The sequence below is a fragment of the Leopardus geoffroyi genome, chromosome B2 (genome assembly GCF_018350155.1).
Source record: "Leopardus geoffroyi isolate Oge1 chromosome B2, O.geoffroyi_Oge1_pat1.0, whole genome shotgun sequence".
Taxonomy (NCBI): Eukaryota; Metazoa; Chordata; class Mammalia; order Carnivora; family Felidae; genus Leopardus; species Leopardus geoffroyi.
The window spans coordinates 98,255,441-98,278,226 of record NC_059332.1 but is presented as its reverse complement, the minus strand read 5'-3'; the positions used below and the strand labels follow the sequence as shown (position 1 = coordinate 98,278,226).

The window sequence follows — 22,786 nt, the reverse complement described above, 5'->3', positions numbered from 1 at the left end:
AGAAAGAAAGAAAGAAAGAACACATTGGTTCACAAAACAGAGCTATCTACAATGTGGATATGGTGGTCTCAGGCACAGCTAGATCTAGGGGTATATAAATATATCATCCTTAAACTTGGTCAGTAGCTCCATTTCCTTGGCTCTGTTTACACATCACTTCCCCTCTCAGAGTTATCCTCCACGAGGCAATGAAATGGCCACTGTTGGCTCTAAGACCACATCATCTTTACCACTTACGAACTTGAAAGAGCACTTTCCTCAAAGGCTTTGGCAAAAGGCCCAGAGAGGAATTCAGCTGGCCTGTTTGGGATCATGTGCGCACCCTGAGACCAACTGCTGTGACTGGTGGCCTGGAGAACTCTGATAGCCAGTCCAGGGCCTCATAATCACCCCTGGGAAGGTATCTAGGGAACACAGAGTCCCTCTCTAAACACTGACTGAGCAGGACTTATTATACGACGCAAGGCGGCTCGCCCTCCAAAAAGAAGTATGCTAGGTAGACAAAAATAACCAAGCCCATACGCAGTGTAAAGTTTGCTCCATGTTTTGTAGTTTGGGGTTGGAACTATTTCTCTATTTCATTGATGGCATTTATTTCTGTGTTTTTCATTCTCTGCTGCTTTTGTTCAGTTTCTGCAGAATGCCTTTGCTTTACCATCTTTAACCAGAAGCCCTCATTTCTTATTTTTTTTAAATGTCTATTTATTTATTTTGAGAGAAAGGGAGAGAGAGCATGCAAGCTGGGGAGGGGCACATAGAGAGGGAGAGAGATAATCCCAAGCAGGCTGTGCACTGTTAATGCACAGCCCCACACAGGGCTCGATCCCCAAACCATGAGATCGTGACTTGAGCCGAAATCAAGAGTTGGCCGCTTAACCAAATGAGCCACTCCGATGCCCTCCTCTTTTCTTATTTTTGACTCCCAAAACACTATTGGCACTTGACAACTTACAAATAAGGCTTTTAAGCCTTATGAATCATTCTACCACCTACAGTGAAAACTGGGAGGAGATGGGAATGAAGGAACACAGTTGTTTCCAGTTTACAGATTAGAAAACTGAGCCCAGCATGCAGATAAATCAAATGGCTGAGAGAGAAGTGAACCTAAATCCAAGGATCACAGCTCCCGGCAAAGAGTTCTTGACTGCTCTTGGGCTTTCCTCCTGAAGACTGCATTTCCAAACCGCAATAGTTTGAATATTTACACAGAAAGCCTTATAAGGTTTTTAAGCAGATATATGAAAGGGTTCATCAGACTGAACCACTGGATGGATGGATAGATGGATGGTTGGACAGATGGACAGAGATATATATATACATATGTATTTTAATGGAAGCTTTATTATTTTCAATCCACATGCCAACTCAAAGTAAGAGACAGTGTAGTGTTGCTACGGGGCAGGCCTGCCAAACCTTAAATGGATCCTTAAATGGACACACAGAGACTGGCGTAATTGCACTGCTGTTTGAAGATGACAGGTTGATAAGTGCTTGAGAGTATGTTCTCTTTTGGAACGTTAAATAGTCCCCCAAGATCTTGTTTATGATGATGCCTTGCTTAGCAAATCCTTTTTCCATCACGACCGGCATAAAGTGAAACTCCAGTCCATCCCAGGTCTGAGTTGTCCATATTCTAAGTGAATTCTCGTTCCCTGGAACAAACTGACCCCTTCATTCCCCAGCTGAGAAGCACTCAGCGGGAAGGGCCGCTCCCCCATTCACGGTGTAAGGACCGTGCACGGGCAGCAGGCGCTCACTTCCTCTGTCCCCTTGAAGAGATCTGCTGGTCTCCTCAAGCCAGAGTCATCTCATGCCTCCTCCTTTTCTACTTTGCCTTCCCTTCCCTCCCTTCTCCTGCCAGCCCAGCTCACTGACAAGAGCCTTCATTTTCCACATTATGGTTTAAAGATGGAAAAATGTTAATTGAGTAAGGCTTTAGCATCAAAACTGGGAATACTCCACTGCATAGCAAAGATCATTTCTTGGAATTATTCACTTAAATGTTTACAAGAAACAATTATCAAGTGTCCCAGATTGATTCACAAATGCAATTAATGAAGGAATTGCTAATAGTTTCCATTTTCCGGTTTGTTTTAATCCTACTGTATAAACTGTCTTTTTGGCGCCACTCCACCAAAAACCCATCGATGATGAAAGGAGGTACAGATTCATAAAGCAGAAATGTTACTGGAAGTTAAACTTGCCAGGGTGCACTGCAAACCCAACTCAGACACAATCATTACACGACGCAAAAGCCATCCTAACAAAACAGAAAAAAAAACAATTAGTGCCGCTGCCAACACCTCATAATTCTGGACAGTCAGGAAGAGGTGATTCCAGTCCCTAATTGATTTCTCCTTTGCTGTTTGTGGGATCAAATATGTAACTGAAAATGCCTTTGTTGTCCCTGACGGAAGACATAATGAACTCTGGCTTGCCAGATTATTCTGCAACATCTGAAGGTTTGCAAAATAAAATAAAGTACAATAAAATAAAACAGCTCTTGTCTGGTTTTTCCTCGTCAACTTTAATTACTATAAGGATGGGTGCAGCAAGAGAAATGTTTCCTTTTCGCTTCAGTGCTGGAGCAACACGAGCTCTCCCGCAGTCTTTCATGTGCAAGCTCTGAGGTCTGCAGCCTATTCTTACTCACCGACTGGAAAAGATTGGTTGCAATGGCCAGTTTGATGTTTTGTGCTCAGCTCCCAAAGTCCCAATTGGAAGTCATTCTCTTCCACTTAAGGAGACATTTCATTTTTCCTTTAATTTAAAAAATGTTCTGAACGCAAAGCAACATTACAAGGACCGCTGGGTTGCCTAATATAAATTCCACATGCGCGACACTCTTCAGGCTGTGTCAGCAGACAAGGTCAGTTTAGCTAAACTAACCAGCTGCCAAGCAGCCAGTTCCGGGAAAATTTTAAGCATGCTGCGTGTGTACAAGCCAAAGTCAGACCCAAAATCTAAAGTGAGGGCAACAAGCACTCGGTCTTAAAATGGCCCATGGAATTTAATCTTGTTAAGCAAATTTGAACCAGGCAATTGTCCATAATGACCCAATGGAAAGTCAAAGAAAAATATCTCTAACTGAATGACCCTGTCCAGTCCAGGACCTTCTGCCTATCTTGGCATCATTATTGGCTGGGACTAGAGAACAGAGGCTTCTCTCCCAACTCCACCCCTGACCCCCATCCCTAGTTATTCAAGGCTTCTTTAGGAAAACACCAGGGTGAGAATTCACATGGTCTATACAGTGAACATTTCTCCACAAATCTTTAATATGATAAGAAAATTGTTCCTCAATTTTTTAGGGGAAGCCCTAGAAAGCCCTGCCTAGGAACATGGTATGAAATAAAGTAATTCCCAATAATTCATTTTATGAGGTATTAGTAGACAGATACCATGGATAACAGAAATCTATAGGATTCTTCTAACTGTTTACCCATTGACAAAATGAATGTTTAAATCCAAGTATCTACTGGAGAATAAAATAAGTGTCCACTCTTCAATGGAATTAACAACAGTGAACTAGTCCAAAGGGAGGGAACAAGAGATTCCAGGCCAGGCAAGAATCCCAAATAACGCACAAACAGAACAATCACTCATCACTCAAGGGCTGGCTGGAACAGTCTAAAGCAAAGACTATTGACAGTCCTATCAACGCAGCACTTGGCAGGTATGAATAAACGTTTTCCCAAGAATTAAATAGGGAATGATGTAAAATCAACTCCATCTAGCCATGAAGAAAAAAAGTCTTTCCTATTCATGCATCATTAACTTAAAAATTTGTTTATGTAAAAGGGAAAATGCAAATCAATCATCTCCATAAGATAAGGAAACAAACTGGTATTGACAGTTATCCAGACCAGAAAATCAAATCAAAAGAATACTGACCCTCCACTTCTGAGATGAGATGGCAAGGATGTTGTCCCTTTAAACATTTCTTGCTCCTGAATTTCACTGAAGCCTCCATCGTAAGTTAGCTGAAGTGGGTGACTCTTTAAGTGGCCCATGGCGTTTGATTCTGTTAAATAAATCCCATTTATTTTCACCATAGGGTCCCCCTTCACAACGGTTTCTTTGGATTCCACTGTTTTCTTTGCTGTAACAATCAAGGAAATGTTTCGTCAAAGTATTTCTTACTTTAAGAATCACTATTTCAATGTTTTTTTTTTTTTTTTCAGTCTGAGAATTGGTACAATGTAAAAGTTATATGTTACTTATAACCAAGTCTGGAATTGTACGGCCAAAGCCTACCTGGACATCTACAATACCTCACCACTATTTCAGGCTTGGTGGCACCAATTCATCAGAAACGAGTGGGATCTTCTCTTGACTCTCTGAGTCTACCAGAGGACAAACACTCAAATTAGGTTTATGAATAACTCCGTCCACATTTAAATACATCTTCATCCCAGAGTGATGACTTCTTTTCCTGAATTTGATCATGTTAATAATTTTTCATTCAAAAAATCTTGAGTGCCTCCATGATATCAGGCACTGGCCTACACATTCAAGATGTAGCAGTGACAAAACAAAGATCCCTGACTTCTTAGGGCTTATATCCTAATAGGTATGAAGAGATAATAAATAATATACCATGATAAATGAGGTATATTATAGAATAACTGCTACAGAAAAAAACAAAACAAAACAAAACAAAGCATAAGTAGAAAAATGGAGAAAACTAAAGAGGATTGGGGATGGGGGCAGGTAGCAGTTTTGAACAGGGTGGGTATGGTAGGCAAACCCTTAATGGAGGCAAGGCATCTGGCTATCAGTTGATGAGGGACAATCTTCCTTGCAGAGGGATTAGCAGGTATGGAGGTCTTAAGGCAGGAGTGTGCCTGGCATGCTTAAGGCACAATAGGAGTGGAGTATGTGAGGGAGAAGAAGAAGAAAGGTGATCAGAGGGGCAGCAGCCAGATCGTGGAGGCCTTACACACCACTGCTAGGTGGTAGGAAGACAGCTTTGGCTTATAAGGCTTTCTAAAGAGGAGTAAGATAATAAGAGTTGCAAAAAGTCCAGTCTCTAAACTGAAACATCTATTGTGTCTATGACCGCAGATTCTTAAACTTGTGATACAACAGTGTTTATCAACAAATGGCCATTAGGCATAGTTCATCTGTGATGCTGCTACCATGCTTGAATCTCTGAGAGAATATTTTTTTCAAAAGGGCAGGGAGGGATGAGATTTTATAGAAAAACACTGTTTTGCAAACACCCAAAGTGTCTTTTTCTGCACTTGAACGAGCAAACCAATAAAAACCAACAAAACCACTTGGTCCACTCTGACCAAGCCCCCTGCTTTCAAAACAATGCATTTCAAAACTGAAAGAAACTTTAAAGATCAGCTAGCCCAAATTTCAATTTTCAGATGAGAAAACTGAAAACCCAAATGTTAAGTGGCCAGTCTCAGTTCACAGAGCAAGTCTGGGGAGAGCCGGGACCATACAGCAGGAGGAGCGTAGGCTTTGCCCTTCCATCAGACTTGGGGTCAAGTACTGGCTGACCTACTCAGGCAGGTCACTCAACCTTTCTCTCACCTTTCTCAGTAGTCCCCGCCTCTTAGGGATGTGGTGAGAATTAAACAATTTGGCCTAGTAAAGTGATTTACTCAAAACCCAGAAGTTATTTCATCATCATTAAGGGAACCCAAGAATCCCGACTTCTGGTCCAGGGCAGGCTCAATAGCACCACTCTGCCTTAAATATCTTTCCTACTGAATAACAAAGCACATGTTTTGTTTTAGGTCACAAAGCATCTTTAGCCTATTCCTGTATTTTAACATCTGTTTCTTTCCTTCATTTACTCCATGGATATTTACTAGGCATTCACTGCTACATGCCAGGTGCTGCTCCAGGTGCTGGCGGTCTAACCAAGAAGTCCCAGCGGTCAGGGAGCTTCTCTTCTAGAGGGGAAACACACCCATACTCATAGGGGGAGTTGCTGCAGCCCCCTCTAACTTCACAATCTATTGGAGTGAGCTGTCACTTATTACTACAGCGAAGAGCTGCCCTGGGGCTCAGTCTTCCTCCTGATGGATGTCCACCATTAAACTGAGCATTCGTAACAATGCCCTGTGTGTCCCTGGTAAATATCTGTAGCACATTGTACTAATTTTGTAATGGATCATGGCTCAACTTCAAAAGTCTACAACAGGGGTGACTCAGTCAGTTAAGTGGCCGACTTCAGCTCAGGTCATGACCTCATGGCTCGAAGGCTCGTGAGTTTGAGCCCCACGTCTGGCTCTGTGCTGACAGCTCAGAGCCTGGAGCCTGCTTCAGATTCTGTGTCTCCCTCTCTCTCTGCCCCTCCCCTGCTCGCACTCTGTCTCTCTCTCTCTCTCTCTCTCTCTCTCTCTCAAAAATAAATAAACATTAAAAAAAGAAGTCTACAACAAATAGTATTACTATACAGGAACGGTTCCATTTCACAGATATTGCTTTGGCACCTACTATATATTAGACCCTGTTTTAGGTTCTCAGGCTCTTTTCCTACTGAAAGAAATAAAGAAAACCTCTCTTCCTACTGAAGCTGCTCAGTCTAGTAGGGGAGATAGAGAGGCGGACATGTAAAGAGAGAAATGCAGTACAGCATGGTCTGAGCCAGTAAGGGTGGTATAGAGAACAGGAGAGTCCTGAGGGGTGTGGAAGTTGGTCAGGGAAAGATTCATAGAGGAGGCAGAGCCTGAGAAGTATTCTTCAAGGATTAACAGGAGGCAAAAAGGAGTTCTGTGAAAAAGGAATAAAAGTCTGGAGTCAGAGTTAGCTTTATGTACATACATGCTGTATAGTCAAGCAGGGCCCCACACAAAGAAGGGCCCTATGCTTCGCTGTCACCATCTTGAAATTCCCAATAATTTAATAAAGAGCCCCACATTCTCGTTTTGCACTGGGTCCAGCAATTATAGAGCAGCTTGAATCAGCAGGACCAGGATGGGAAACTGCAAGGAGTTCCAAACCGCTGGTGCACAGGCTGTGGAGGGTAGGGAAAGGAGAGTCAAAAGAAGGGCCTGGAATGTTAGGCTAGATCACTACGGAGCTGTGCATGATGAGAAGCAGAGATTTTATCCCCTAGGCCAGGAGTCAGCAAACTAACCACCAAATCTAGTCTGCCTCCTGTTTTCGTACTGCCTACAAACTCAGAATGGTTTTTACATTTTTAAATGGGAAGAAATCAAAAAGAGAACACTATCTTGTGTCATGTGAAAATTACAGGAAATTCAAGTTTCAGTGGCCATAAATCAGTCTATGTGGCTTTCCCACTACAACAGCAGAGTTGAGTAGGTTGAGCAGAGACTATATGGCCCATGAGGTCTAAAATATTTACTCTCTGGCCCTTTACAGAAAAAGTCTGCCAACTTCTGTGCTAGGTCAGCATTTCCCAAACTGCATTTTTTAAAAGATAGATTCCACAGTCAAGTACATTTGTAAAATGCTGGGTTGAATTAAAATTAAATAGGCATCTTTACTGACCCTCAAATATGCCCATGTGCGCCAGGACTCTCCAAGAGGGAGAGGAAGCAGGCAGATTGATTTGAGTGCTGAACCACTTTTCCAAGGGAATGCTGGAACTCAGTTTGGCAAACACTCCTTTAAGGCACAGGGAGGCCTCCAAAGGGTTTTCAGCAAGAAGATGATGCAATTTGATTTTTATTTGCTTCCTGGCCCATATGGCACACACAGAAAATAATCATTTTCACGGTCCACTGAGATGAAGGGAGAAGGCGGCTGCTCACAGCCATGTGTGGTTGGCAGCTTGGTTTCTCCAGGCTCTTCTGGCTGCTCTAAGGGCTGAGGGTCATCAGTGAGCTAAGGGAGGATGAGAAAGGGGCCTAGAAGACCAAGCACAAGGCAAGAGGTGAGAACAGAAGTGCAACAGTGGTGGGAAAGGGAAATGCAGACCCAGAAGATGCTTAGGAAGCCCATTTAGGAAGCCTGTCGAGGGCTCTCTCTGTGAAGGCAAAGAGGGCAGGGATGGGGAGGGGAGGGGGGGGGACTGCCCCGAGGTCTCTGTCCAGCTTGAGTAACTGAGGCGGCCTTAGCATCACTGCCATGTCCAGCCGAAAAGCCTATTTCAACACAGAGCAATTAAACTGCTGGTCCTGTGAAGATCACTACACACCTCTCTTCCCCTTTCATTTTCTTAAATCAGGAATTCCAAGCCTGCCACCACACCCCCAGCCCTGCCCGAGGCAGAGTTGGCTACAGATGACTTCACATCAAAGGAAGGGGCACACCCTCTGTCTCCAAGCACGGCTGCCTTTACACCCCAGTCACCCACCGAAAGACACCTTTACTAAACAATAGAGTCTCTGACACAAAGCCCAGGGAGCTCCTGCACAAATGACAATAATTCCAAGGCTGCAGCATTAAAATATACATGTATAACATATATAATAATATATAACATATTTTTTTAATTGGGCAACGGTGCTTTTAAAATGACTCCGACTTTTTACTGCCATTGTTTCCTGAGTGCTGACACAGACCCCAGGGCTGATGAGCAGGGAGCACCTGCAGACAGGGTGGATAAAAGGACGGCAACAAAGACCTGTTTCTGATCGCTTGGAGGCGTGGGGATGGCCTCGGTGCTGGGAAATGACAGCGGCAGATGGCACCTCCCAAGCACAGGTGTGCTGTGGGTGCACAGTCGAGGGCCAGGTGGCCTTGAAGGGAAGGCACAGAGCCACAGGGAAGCAAAGAACATGGGGATGGTGGGTGAAGCACTGTCTCTCCAGCCACTCACCTGTAGACGTGAACAGCTCAGGAAGCAGCAAGGCTCCCACGGTGAGCAACCAGGAGTTAAACGCCGCGGAGGCAGCATTCAGGCTTGATAGCAAAACGTCTAGCAAACAACAGTACTGGCACACCAGCTCTACCACCCGTTTACAAGGAGTGACGCTGTTCCTCTCTAGGTCTGACCTCAACCCCTGACCCCGGACTCCAGATCCCATCCCCTCTCCTGCTGGCAGGGGCTTTGCTCCTGCAATTACCAATCCTTCTGGATCTAACTGGTCTAACTGGGGCCCTGGTGGGGGAACGGTTGAAAAGTTCCTCAGGTGATCCTAATGTGCAGCTATAGCTGAGAAACTGACGTCAGATGAGGTCTCTCCCTCACTTAAACCCTGCCCTGGCTTTTCAGTGTAAGCAGCATAAAGTCTGGGCTGGTTTCCACAGCTCGGCCCTGCTGGGCTGTGGCCTCCGCTCCTTTCACGTTCCCACGGTTAACCACCTTCCCGCCACACTGGCCTTCCCAGCCTCCACCATCCGAGCCTCCCCCCGCCGTCTCGGGCCTCGCTGTCCCTCACTACGGGCACCTCATCCACAGGTTTCTATATACCTGCCTTTTTCTCCCTAGTCACGTTTCGACCCAGGGGTCACCTCCTCAAGCACATTCCAGTGCCACCTGAGCTACTCCCGCCATGACATTCTCCATCCTGTCATCTTGCGTATCTTCTTCATAGCCCTCGTCGGACCCAAATTATCTTATTTCTTTGTTTTCCCGTTTACTGTCTATCCCCCCTCACAAGCTCTTTGAAGGCAGGACCCTGTGAACCTAGAATGGTATCTGGCACTTAGAAGGGGTTCAATAAATATCTGATTGACTGACTGTTAGAAAGGAAACAAATTGGGACATCGAGGTAAAGCAAGTTGCCTAATTATATATCCCGTGACAGCATCTGTTACCGTGCGACATGAGTGCCCTGGATTGCCTATTTCCCTTTCTTCATGACTTCTTCATGAGTCTCTTTGGCCATGTCAGGGATTACAGGGATCAGAGGGACCAGAACATGAGTAAAGTGGGCTGGGGAGACATAGGGAACTGCAGCCCATACCCCGGGCTAATGGGAGTGGATGGGTGCCACATGGAACAAAGGCCCAGGACTGCCAGATCTTCTAATTTTTTTTATAAGAAGTCATAAATCTGGATGCTTCCATGAGATCTTCTACCTTTAAGTGTTGGTGACTCATTAAAAGAAAACCCTTGAATATCAAACAAGTAGGATCCTCAGGCAGTGACTTGTAACTTTTGGCATCCATCTTCACATAATCTCCTCTCTGTGACTGTACACCTACCCTAATCATCTTATTGATTGAAGGAGGGCCCGTTCTGCAGCCCCTAGTAAAGTGGTTTTCCAACTTTTTGGACTACATGCAGTAATAATAAGTTCATAATATAAATTAAGTGTAATATATAATAAATTAATAATATGACCCTGAACACACACAATGTACGTGACCACAGTAAGGTCTCCTTGAAGCAATACTTGCCCTACGATCTGTGATGTGCCCTGATGTCTTCCATTCTATTCTATTCTATTTCATTTTTTTTCTTTTCTCTCAATACCGGTGTGATGCTCTAGACTGACTGTCATCCCACTAAAGAGACATTTCCTGCAGAATCTGAAAAACTCTTAGTGTACTCTGGACAGGGGTTGATTCCAATGTTTGGGGCACACATTAGAGCTTGAGGTTTGTAGCACCTCTGCCTCCAGGTGTAGATACCTGCCAGCAATTCTGTGGGAAAGAACTGGAAAAGCCTCCGACTTTAGCTTACTTTGTCACATGGGGTTGGAAAGGTATCCTCAAAGACCTAAGCATAGGGCACATTGTATGAATCTTTAAATGTGCCTAATGAAACGAACAACTGTTTGAACTAATTTAAAAAATCACTTGTTTCCAATATAGGTGAACTCCTTCGTTAGAAAACACTTAACCCTAATACTCTTTTCCTACCAAGTAACTTTTTTAGAAAAACTGTGATATTTAGGTACTCTTCATGAATGCCCAGAAAAATATATGAACAATGTTTCTTCACCAGCTTTTGCATAATATTAACTAAGCGTTACTGTAAAAATCCTGTGGGGTTTGAAAAAAAGTCCTGTAAAAATAACTTGTATGTGCAAATTCAAATCACCTGCCCACCCCCCGGTTTAAAGGATGTCACCCAGCCTTACGCTCAGCGGGAGGAAGCGTCCTGTCAGGCAGAAGAGCCCCCTGGGAGGCCGCCCTGAATAAGCGCGCCCGGGCACTGCTTATTCTTCTCATCTTTGCGGCATCCACTGGGGGTTTGGGAAAGGAAAGGCACGGGTCCTCCTCCGGGGCGGGAGATGCCGGAGCTTTCGGTCTCTGGAAAGAGATTTTTCAAATGATTGGCATGAGTTTCCGCGTCTCAAATAAGACCCCCACCCTGGCACTGGCACTGACACCTCCAGGGGGGGCTTCCAGCTTCGCTTCACTCCGCCACTCGATTCTACACCTCACCGGCCATTTTATCTCACGTATGTGTATGTGTAGCAACTTCCCATTGCTTTTGTCAAATATATTGTATTAAATCCTCTATCGGGCTTAGCATATTCGAAAAAACAATTTATGCACGCTAGGAAACAGGTATCTGTATAAGAGACTGTAATATTGACACAGTATACTCAAAATGCTTTGTAAATTTTTGTGTTCCTGCCAGCTCAGAAAACAGTTACTTGGCACCCATACATGTCAAGAATTATGGGGAATATAAATACTGCCTTAACATATTTTGGACTCCACAAAAGTATTTTTTTAAGAGTATAAATATCCTTGAATAATTTAGATTATAAAGTCATAAAACCTAAGAGCAAGAAGTTGTCTTGGACTTATGATATAAAAATGTTTTATTTTCTACCTCTCAGAATTCTATGCTGATACCCCTTGAAAAGGAATATTATGGGCAACATTCCAATTCCTTAAAGACTTTTAAAAGTACCAGCACAACGGGGCGCCTGGGTGGCTCAGTCAGTTGAGCGGCTGACTTCGGCTCAGGTCATGATGAGTTCAAGTCCCACACTGGGCTTGCTGCTGTCAACATGGAGCCTGCTTTGCATCTTCTGTCCCCTTCTCTCTCTGCCCCTCCCCTGCTTGTTCTCTCCCTCCCTCCCTCGCTCTCAAAAATAAATAAAAGATTTAAAAATAAATAAATAGAAATACCAGCACCAAGCACTGTGCCACCCAGAGCACCCTGCGGTCCCACTTTCAGGTGGTGGTGCCCTCCAGCCCAGCGCCCAGCCCAGCGCCAGAACCTCACGTGGGCCTCAACTCCCACTTCTGGTGTGGCTTGGTGATCCACCCTGCCTCCCTCCAACCGTAACAAGATCATCTGCTTATGAAAGAGCAATTTTATGGCAGCAGGTGCTTTCAGCTCTCTAACCAAAAACAACTGAGTTAGAGTTCCTGAAGTTACTTACGTAATATGTGAAATGAGTGATTCTCAATCTAGCAGGTTAATCAACAAATTTCTTAAAAATCCAGTGTGAAATTTAAGTCAGATAATTTGGAAAAATGAGTGAGGTTATCTATCATATATGGCACATAATTCCCAACACTCATTTTCTCGTATACATTAATAGAACCTCGACATCTATATTAGACTTCTCCTTCCAATAAGTTGCTTCTTTCAACACTGATGATATTTTTCAAATTTTTTTTTTGTATCATTTCATTCATTTGCAATTAGAATCAACCCATAAGCCAGATAGAAAAATATTAGCTTCATGACTTTAGAGAAGTGTGTCTTCTCTAAAGGTAAATAACGCGGCTTTAAATAAAGAAGGTAAATAAACCTTCTCTAAAGGTAAATAAAATAATCAGCCTAATATAGGGGAAGAGTAAATGACTCTGAGATCAAACCCAAACTGGAGTGCAGTCGATTTACTAGTAGTGCAGTGAACTTGGGCAGGCCATTCCTTTCTCTGAACTTGCCCAGCTACCAAATGGAGATAGGAGGCCTCTTCTTTCAGGGACGCTGACATACATACAATTCCCTCTATGGAAACTCAAGAAATGAAGCTCCCTTCCCTATGTAAGTTGCTCACCCTTTATTAACCAGATTTGGTTCCAAGTTACTTTTAAGTCTCAAAAGTCAAGGCCCTAGCCTCTGACACAACTTTGCTGGAAAAAAAGATTTTGAATTCAGAGGGGTCTCTTCTGAAGGGGCAACACTCATTTGTCTGTATAAATTATGCTATATTTATGTAATAGTCCCTTTACTGTTTAGTCTAATTGTTACAAAATATTCATAAGAATGCCACTTAGGTCATGAAACTAATAGTAACAAAAAAAAAGCAAAAAATATAATACAGGAAAATAAGAGCTTTATGAAAGATGAAGTATATAAGGATAATGTCAATATTGAATGTAGATAGGAGGTTTTCTTATCTCAGAATGCCAGTGCTCTGCAGGTACCCTGAATCTGAAACAAAGATTGAGAAGTCTGCCAATTAATAATATGTAAATAAAGTAGATGACTTCTTTGATAGATGCCCTAACAGTTATAAATGTTTTGGGTACTAAGTAAAAGATCTTATAAACAGGGAAAATATGCAAAGCTAATTTTTATCCGAAGGAAAATAACTCAATTATCTCTGGATGGCAAGATAAATCCCTTTAACTGCCCCTTGATAAAAGATATCATTTTCCTAGTGCAAAATTAGTCATTGCACAGTGAAAAATGAGTCCCATTTGACTATTGTCCTTAACTAAAATCATGTACCCCATTTAAACATATACCTCACCGGACTACTTAAAGTATAAGTAATACATGTAAGTGTTTTTAGTTCAAGGGAAAACCACTGAACAAGACATCAATTTCTATCCTGCCAGGTTCTACAAAATGTTCTTCCACTTTGTAGAGCAAACTGGCTTTTATGAAACAAAACAGTAAAAGAACTTTTTTTCTTATAAGATTCACTTTATTTTAGAATTTCAGAGAACAATGTAAGTAAGTTGAAATTTTCACTTGAGAACCTCACCTCAGTCATTTTGTGTGTCATGACACTAACCAGTGACTTGAATATAATCAAGGACACTGAGAAAGTCAGATTTTAAGCTCTGTTCTGGCTGTTCAAACTGCTAGAGTTTGTTGAAGAAAGAAAGAATTTTCATAGAATAACCCAATCGAAAAAGACAAAATTCCTAGAACATTTAAGGAATCTGCCTGGTCTTGACTTTTCTCCCAGTATCGTGGGCCTTGACCAATTTTTGGCATGGCTCCTCTGGACCACCAGATGGAAAGGCAGGGTCTCCCCTATTCTACAGGAAGGGGAGTCTGCCATATCCCACCTCAGGAAGTTGCTATGATTTAATTTGCAGAGCAACAAAACACACACACACACACACACACACACACACACACACACAAGACCTCTTGGAAGTTAGAAAGCAAATATTAAAAATTCCTGGAAATGAAGAAGGGTGTTTTTGCCCTCTCTGCTTCAGTAGGAACATCCATCTTTTTCCCCTTGGACACCAATACTTCCAGTTCTCGAGCCTTCACATTCGGATGGGGACTCACACCACTGGCTACCTGCTACCCTCTCCCCCCCAGCCCACCCCTCCCAGTTTTTCAGGCCTTTAGGCTTTGACTGGAATTAGGCCACTGGCTTTCCTGGGCCTCCAGCTTGCAGACGGCGGACCGAGGGGGACTTCTCAGGCTCCTTAATCATGTGAACCAATCCCTCAAAATAAATCTCTTTCTATATATCTATCTGTGTCTGTCTGTCTATCTATCTATCTATCTATCTATCTATCTATCTATCTATCTACTGGTCTTTTTCTCTGGAAAACTCCGAGTCTTGATACAATTGTAGATAAATTACACTACGGTAAAGCTGTTAAAACAATTCCTTCAAGCCTATAACCCTTGGATGTGGTAACTGTATGTGCACCTCTATTACTATGATTTTCTCCACAGGTACGCTGGGCTCCTCTGTCACTCTCAGCATGTGATTCACTGTTGTAATGTTCCCATTCAGAAATGGTGACAGAAAGAACATTGCTTTGACATTCTCATTCTCATTCTTTTTCTTACCCTGGATCTCCCCTCTCCCCAAGGTATATATGGGATTCCAAGTCCATTCTTTTTTTTTTTTTTTAATTTTTTTTTTTTAACGTTTATTTATTTTTGAGACAGAGAGAGACAGAGCATGAATGGGGGAGGGGCAGAGAGAGAGGGAGACACAGAATCTGAAACAGGCTCCAGGCTCTGAGCCATCAGCACAGAGCCCGATGCGGGGCTGGAACTCACGGACCATGAGATCATGACCTGAGCCGAAGTCGGACGCCCAACCGACTGAGCCACCCAGGCGCCCCCCAAGTCCTTTCTTTTAAAAATAAACCACATTGTTTTCCTTGTCAAATAATTGGAGCATGGTTCCTATAAAATATTTTAAAAATAGCTCAAGTTAATCTATGCTGTGATTAATCAAGACAATATTCACCCTAGGGAGGCAGTTTCTGGGATCTATTTTTCCTTTCTGAATGCTGGTTACAGAGTATGTTGAGTCTGTGTAAATTTATCAAGCTGCACTCATGATCTGTGTCTTTTTAGTGTGGCAATAAAAAGTTTAATAAAAAAACACTTGGGGTTTAAACAACTAGACTTTGTAAGTTTAGGAAACACAAGAGAATTCAGTTTTGACAATAATAATGATGAAAGACAAAACTTCCTATTTATGCACAGGCCCACATCTCTTTTCCTACTTTATACAATCCAAAGTAAGAGAGCAGCTGTTCCTGTGTAAATATAAATCTGAACACCAGCTATAACCAGGGGAGCAGAATGAAAGCAGCCATAACAACCACGACCCAGCAGCCCCACATGTCGAGTTGTCGTGGGAACGTGGGGCGCTGCTATGAAAGAAAACAGGGGTACCAGGGCATACTGATATAGCAAGTAGGTATACATGTTTACTTCCTGTCTTATAGGATTACAGGTGCTAATGGGCAGTCAAGGCCTGGGTGGTCAGGAGCCAGAGTGCCCCTGAGTAGAGACAGTCCACCACCTGCAGGAGGATGGGCAGTGGGAGGAGCACAGGCCAGATCCGGGGCGGGGGGGGGGGGGGAGAAACAGGGAGAAGGGAAACATTTACGCTCAAAGAAGTAGAGCTGATTTGTTAAATGTAGGAGCTGGAATGGGTTGCTTTCTTGGTCCCTCTTCCTCGATTGACTGATAGTCAAGGCATCATTAAAAGCCAAACTAGCCTGAGAAAGGAACCTAGAGCCAGAAAGTACTGAGGTTCTGTTGGTTAGGTCTTCACAGATTCTTTCCACAAGTGAGCCCCTTATCTGTGAGCTACCCCAGCCCCAACCTCCAGCTGCCTCCTTTTTCCCCACTCCTTCCTCCTCCACTCCTACTTCCCCACTTTGCCAGGATAGTAGTCCCCAGAGTAAAGGTTCTCTCAGGGGTGAGATGGAAAAGAGGAAAGAAGGTGGAGGGGCAATAGCATAAGTTCACTTTTAGGATTTTTTTGACTGGGGGCTCCAAACTTTAATTATGCTTAAAATGAAATATACTTAAGACCCTTACATAGTCTGCTATAACAAAAAGATTTCAAACTAAAAGAGCTATTTTACTTGACATGGGGACTTCTGAGTCCACTTTTACTTTGTACATAGCACCTAGCCATTCTGCAGTAAAGAAATATAGTGACCCTAAACTTATAATGAAATTATAATGACCCTAAACAGAGGCAAATGTCCATATTATCTTTGTCTAACATCTAATCCTGCAGTCCAAAGACTGTGCCAGTGTAACAAGGACCAGGTTAACTCTACAACTAGAAATTTTTAGAAAACAATAGGCCTATTGAGTGAATTACCCAAAACTACAGAATGTTAAAAACAATTCATAGGAGTCCAATGACAGAATCACAAAATAGAGAGCCACTTTACGATAAGGTGGACCCACTGGGCTGCCAAACAGGGGTTCCCTCTTGTTGTAGCTGGCCCAGAACCCAAGTGGTCTCCAAGACTGTAAGTGTAAGAAACTACATATAAATAAATGGCTGGCAAAAGTATTTATTGCATATTGGTTCATGCTTACTATTTTGGAACCCTATTTTTGCCATCTGCAATATAAGAACAAGCATAAGAATATAAGATACATTTTGAGACAGTTGGGGTCATTTGGACATGGACTGTGCATTAAATGATACTACCAAGTAATGTTAATTTTCTGAGCTGTGATGATAATGTGGTGGTGATGTAGGAGACTGTCCTTGTTCACATGACATGTAAATTAAGCTTTTATGGATGAAGTCTTAAAAGATCTGCAACTTGCTTTCAAATAGTTCAGCAAAAAAAACACAAATAGTTCATCAAAAACAAACACACACACAAATATGCATACGTGCATAGTAATAAAAATCGAGAAGCAGGGGCGCCTGGGTGGTTCAGTTGGTTGAGCCTCCAACTCCTGATTTCGGCCCAGGTCATGATCTCAAGGTTCAAGAGTTTGAGCCCCGCATTGGTCTCCACGCTGATAGCACAGAGCCTGCTTGGGATTCTCTCTCTCCCTCTCTCTGCCTCCCCCCTATTCATTCTCTCTCAAAAATAAATAAAACTTTAGAAAAAATTGAAAAGTAGCTTGACTAACACCCCAATTCCATGAAAGTCTAAAGGACTGGTATCACCAGGTACTTATGCAGCAGGGCTATAAGGGGAGGTGACTGAAATAAGGAGGACTGGGTAAAAATCTGTGTAACTCCTTCCCTCCCAGTTCCATGAAGTCAGGCCACATGGATGGGAGATTTGTTCTGTAGAGAAGGTAAAACAGAGGATCTCTTAATCAGGCTAATCATACAGAGTTGAGTGTCATAGCAGGCATTGGCGGTATAGTGCTAAGCATAGCTGCCTTCCAGTGTTGAGTGTCAGAGTACTTATTATAAACATAGATATTAACTGAATATTTACCTACTGAATGGTAGACATCCCTACCTTCGTCCTCCAGCTGGTTCTTGTAAGTTAGCAACCAGCTTTTATCCTGTAGGCAAGAGCTTGGAAGATATTCTGAGATACTTCCAATAAACTAGCCACAAGAAAATTCCTAAAGTTACCACCATTGGGGCTTTCACAAACAACACAGCCCAGCTAAACTTCCCTGATATGAGTAGGTATCACCTACCGGTTGATCAACCCATTCCACATGCTTCTACTTCCAAATAAGAGCAGCCAAACAAGCAGCATGAGCTATCAGGGGAGAGCCTCTGATATGAAAAACAGAGAGCAAAATAAACATAAAAATGCAACAGAGACACAGAGGGAAAACCATGTAAAGACACAGGGAGAAGATGGCCGTCTACAAGCCAAGGAGAAAGGCCTCAGTAGAAATCAGCCCTACTGCCACCTTGATCTTGGACTTCTAATCTTCAGAACTGTGAGAAAATAAATTTCTCTTGTTTAAGATGCATGCACACACACAAACAGCAAAAATTTTAAAGGGAGAAAGAAACAATTCAAAAACCAAAATTATCACTAATATACTCAGACAAGATGATACAACCATGAAACACAAGAATACTATATACATGTATATATATATGTATACGTATATGTATATGTATGTGTGTGTTTGTGTGTGTATATATACATGGTTATATACACATACATACATATATACATATGAAAAGATAACCGGGGCACTTGGGTGGCTCAGTCAGGTAAACTTCCAACTTCAGCTCAGGTCATCATCTCGTGGTTTGTGAGTTCGAGCCCCACATTAGGCTCTGTGCTGACAGCTCAGAGCCTGGACCCCGCGTCGGTTTCTGAGTCTCCTTCGCTCTCTGCCCCTCCCCCACTCATGCTCTGGCTCTCTCTCTCAAAAATGAATAAACATTAAAAAATTTTTTTTAAAAAAAGAAAAAACTTAAGAGTGGGGAAAAGCTTCTGGAAAATTAAAAATAAATATTTTTAAAATATGATAGCAGAAATGAAAAGAACTCAACAAAAGGATTAGAAGATAAAGTCTCTTCCAAAAAGAGAAGGGAAATAAAAATTTAAAAAAAGAAAAGAAAATTAAAGTACAAGTCCAGGGAATCCTATATTGGAATAATAAATTCCAGAAAGAGCAAACAGAACAAAAAAGAGGGGAAGAGACACCAAAATAATTTAAGGACCTTTCCCAGAGTTGAAGGGCATGAGATTCCATTGAGAATACCCATCATGACAGACAGACTAATACAAAGGTCCATTGTCATGGAATTTCAGAACACTGGAAACAAAGAGAAAAATCTTACAAACTTCTAGAGAGCAAAAACAGCCATCAAGGTCTCAAATAATGTACTTCCCATACACTCTTTCTCTAGAAGCTACTGGAACAAGTATTCCAAAAGCAAATCAAGACAGAGAAAAATCTGGGATACAGGAAACAAGAAAGCTATCACAAGAAGGAGAGCTACATGTGTGCCAGGTGCCCAGGGTAAATGGTCTGAGAGAAAGTGGGGAAAGTTCTCCAAAGAGATTAATCAATAAAATACCTTATGTACCTGGATATATGAAGGAGATTTAGATCTTGGAGAAGAGTTTAGGGTTGAAATGGTAATAATACAAAACTAAAAAAGCAAGGCAATTATTAATACCAGGGAAAACAAAAAGTGGTACAGGGAAGGAGAAGTAATCACCAATAGTTCAAGGCTCAGTTATAAACAGGGTTTATATAATCATAGAGAAAAGAGATTAACCAAAATTATGATGTATCTATATTGAGAGTAGCAGTGGGGACAGAAAAGATGAATGTGTTGTAATGATGTGTGGGAGGACAGACAAGAGTTAAATCTTCATCTTCCTTAGTGAGAAGTCATCAGATAATTCCTCAATCTCATAAGCCAGAGAGGAGCAAGACACTGTTATTTAAAATTTTGGATGTATATACCAAAAGAATGTGCTAAAAGAGTTTAAAGTGAGAACTAATGGGAAGGATAAAATGAAGAATAAGAGGACAGGAGACCACTGGAATGTTTTGGGTAACAAATCTTTGAAACTTTATGTACATATACATATAATTTATTTGTATACATAACTATTAAAAATAATATACATGCATAACTTTAAAAAACCCCAAAAATTGTGAAAAACAAAAAAATGTTGCAAAACATTCTGTTTGCCAGGTCACTGTATATTTCTAAATTCTTCTTTATTATGAAATTATAGATAAATAATAGAAGTGTTTCATTAGACATGAAATATATTTGAAAAAAAATAAATTGCTTTCATATTAAATTATTAGTACACTTAGGTCTATGTGATCCTTTTCTTAGCATATATAGGTACTGATTCCAAGTATTTTGGGCCAATTCCATTTCACAGCACTTAAATATAAAGTACTCACAAGCTCTAGCGGACTGAGACGAGCACTGGAGATAGGCCTGGAATCAGATGACTCAAAACTGGATGCATGGAGGCTAGCAGAGGAGATGGAACAGAAATATTAGTTTGTGAAGAATCATTTATTTCTAGTATATGTTAGTTAACTTTAGCCCAAAACAAGTAAAAGCATTTAATGCATAAGCCTTGAGGAAGAAGCAATTTAAAAAAAATCACAGTACTTAGAACATTTTGTTAGTAAGTCTTTTCATTACTTTTAGGGGGATTACAAGTTACCGAATAATGAAGAGAAGAAATGTATACAGTGATTTTTTAAAAAAGCTTTGTTCATATTGCTTTACATATTTGCTATGACAACCACTTTTAAACCAAAGCAACTTCTGGGACCCGAGGTCTGGACTTAATATTTAGGAATCTTGAATAGATACAAGAGGTGCAATTAGCAGACATCCAACTTTAGAAAGCAACTATCCATAACTAGAATTAAGGGAAAATGTCATCTGGTAGCTTACATATCCAAGTGTACAGGCAAGAGAAATGTCATTACCTAAAGGAGGAAGGAGGTCTATTTTCTGGTGTTCTTGAAGATGCAGGCCCAAATAGCTTTCTTTGGTCTTCCCGTGGTGTAAATGGTCGTTGGGTCCTAACTGTTCTTAATGCATTTCGTGCTTCACTTATGATCTCTGCGCTGGTCTTCTGCTTGGACATAGAAGGTCGATAAAATGGATCCAGCTTTTCTAACTTTTTATCATTTGGAGATAGCATCTTTCCTTTTAAAATAAAATGTTCTTCAGGTAGACACCACACTCTGCAAACATATGGTACAAAATATTAACTGTTTTCATCCAGGACTTTAGAAAGGAGTGCTCACAAGAACAGACACTCAGATCAATGGAATAGAATAGAGAACCCAGAAATGGACCCACAAACGTATGGGAACTAATCTTTGACAAAGCAGGAAAGAATATCCAATGGAATAAAGACAGTCTTTTCAGCGAGTGGTTCTGGGAAAACTGGACAGCAACATGCAGAAGAATGAACCTGGACCACTTTCTTACACCATACACAAAAATAAACTCAAAATGGATGAAAGACCTCAATGTAAGACAGGAAGCCATCAAAATCCTAGAGAAGAAAGCAGGCAAAAACCTCTTTGATCTTGCCTGCAGCAATTTCTTACTCAACACGTCTCCAGAGGCAAGGGAAACAAAAGCAAAAATGAACTATTGGAACCTCATCAAAATAAAAAGCTTCTGCACAGTGAAGGAAACAATCAGCAAAACTAAAAGGCAACTGACAGAATGGGAGAAGATATTTGCAAATGACATATCAGATAAAGGGTTAGTATCCAAAATCTACAAAGAACTTATCAAACTCAACACCCAAAAAACAAATAATCCAGTGAAGAAACGGGCAAAAGACATGAATAGACACTTCTCCAAAGAAGACATCCAGATGGCCAACCAACACATGAAAAAATGCTCAACATCACTCATCATCAGGGAAATACAAATCAAAATCACAAAGAGATACCACCTGACACCTGTCAGAATGGCTAACATTAGCAACTCAGGCAACAACAGATGTTGGCGAGGATGCGGAGAAAGAGGATCTCTTTTGCATTGTTGGTGGGAATGCAAGCTGCTGCAGCCACTCTGGAAAACAGTATGGAGGTTCCTCACAAAACTAAAAATAGAACTACCCTACAACTCAGCAACTGCACTACTAGGCACTTATCCAAGGGATACAGGTGTGCTGTTTTGAAGGGACACATGCACCCCCATGTTTACAGCAGCACTATTAACAATAGCCAAAGTATGGAAAGAGCCCAAATGTCCATCGATGGATGAATGGATAAAGAAGTGGTATATATATACAATGGAGTATTACTCGGCAATCAAAAAGAATGAAACCTTGCCATTAGCAACTACGTGGATGGAACTAGAGGGTATTATGCTAAGTGAAATTAGTCAGTCAGAGAAAGACAAAAATCCTATGACTTCACTCATATGAGGACTTTGAGACAAAACAGATGAACATAAGGGAAGGGAAACAAAAATAATATAAAAACAGGGAGGGGGACAAAACAAGAGACTCATAAATATGGAGAACAAACTGAGGGCTGTTGGAGGGGATGTGGGAGGGGGCATGGGCTAAATGGGTAAGGGGCACTAAGGAATCTACTCCTGAAATCATTGTTTCACTATATACTAACTAATTTGGATGTAAATTTTAAAAAATAAAGTTAAAATATAAGAAAAAAAGAAAGAAAGGAGTACTTAAACTCATCCACACATGCTTAAGCCATTCCTCTATAACTAAACTGGAAAAAGTCACAAACATTTTTTAATTAAAAATCTACCAGACAGTTACAGTTACAAGATCAGGGTGGAAAAAAAGCTTTCAAAAATATAGGTTGATGTGCAGTTATGCCTATGGGAATATACTTACTCGAGGGAAATGATGTTCAAGGAAGAGAGTCAAGATGAAAGCTAAACCTGGAGAGAAAGACAATAGATCGTGAAAGAAGACAGACTAGGAAGAGAAAATCATCTCATATTCTCTAATATGTTAAAAACAACAACAACAACAACACCACTGGGGGGATCTGTTAAAATTTTAACTAAAGTTTCCTTTCCCCCCCACT

At 41.5% G+C, this 22,786-nt stretch overlaps 1 protein-coding gene across 3 annotated transcripts in view; it reads right to left on the bottom strand.

Annotated features, from left to right (window-relative positions):
* Nucleotides 1–22,786, bottom strand: part of ARMC2 (armadillo repeat containing 2) — a 127,589-nt gene that overhangs the window by 97,592 nt on the left and 7,211 nt on the right. For 2 of the 3 annotated variants that reach the window (XM_045499219.1, XM_045499218.1), the window contains exons 2-5: nt 20,687–20,947; nt 20,144–20,216; nt 10,965–11,136; nt 3,895–4,102 (exon numbers count right to left, since the gene is read on the bottom strand). In XM_045499219.1, the coding sequence (XP_045355175.1) occupies nt 3,895–4,102; nt 10,965–11,136; nt 20,144–20,216; nt 20,687–20,947 (714 nt within the window). Of the gene's footprint in view, nt 1–3,894; nt 4,103–10,964; nt 11,137–20,143; nt 20,217–20,686; nt 20,948–22,590; nt 22,638–22,786 lie in introns of all 3 variants that reach the window. The other variant, XM_045499220.1, reaches the window with a different exon arrangement.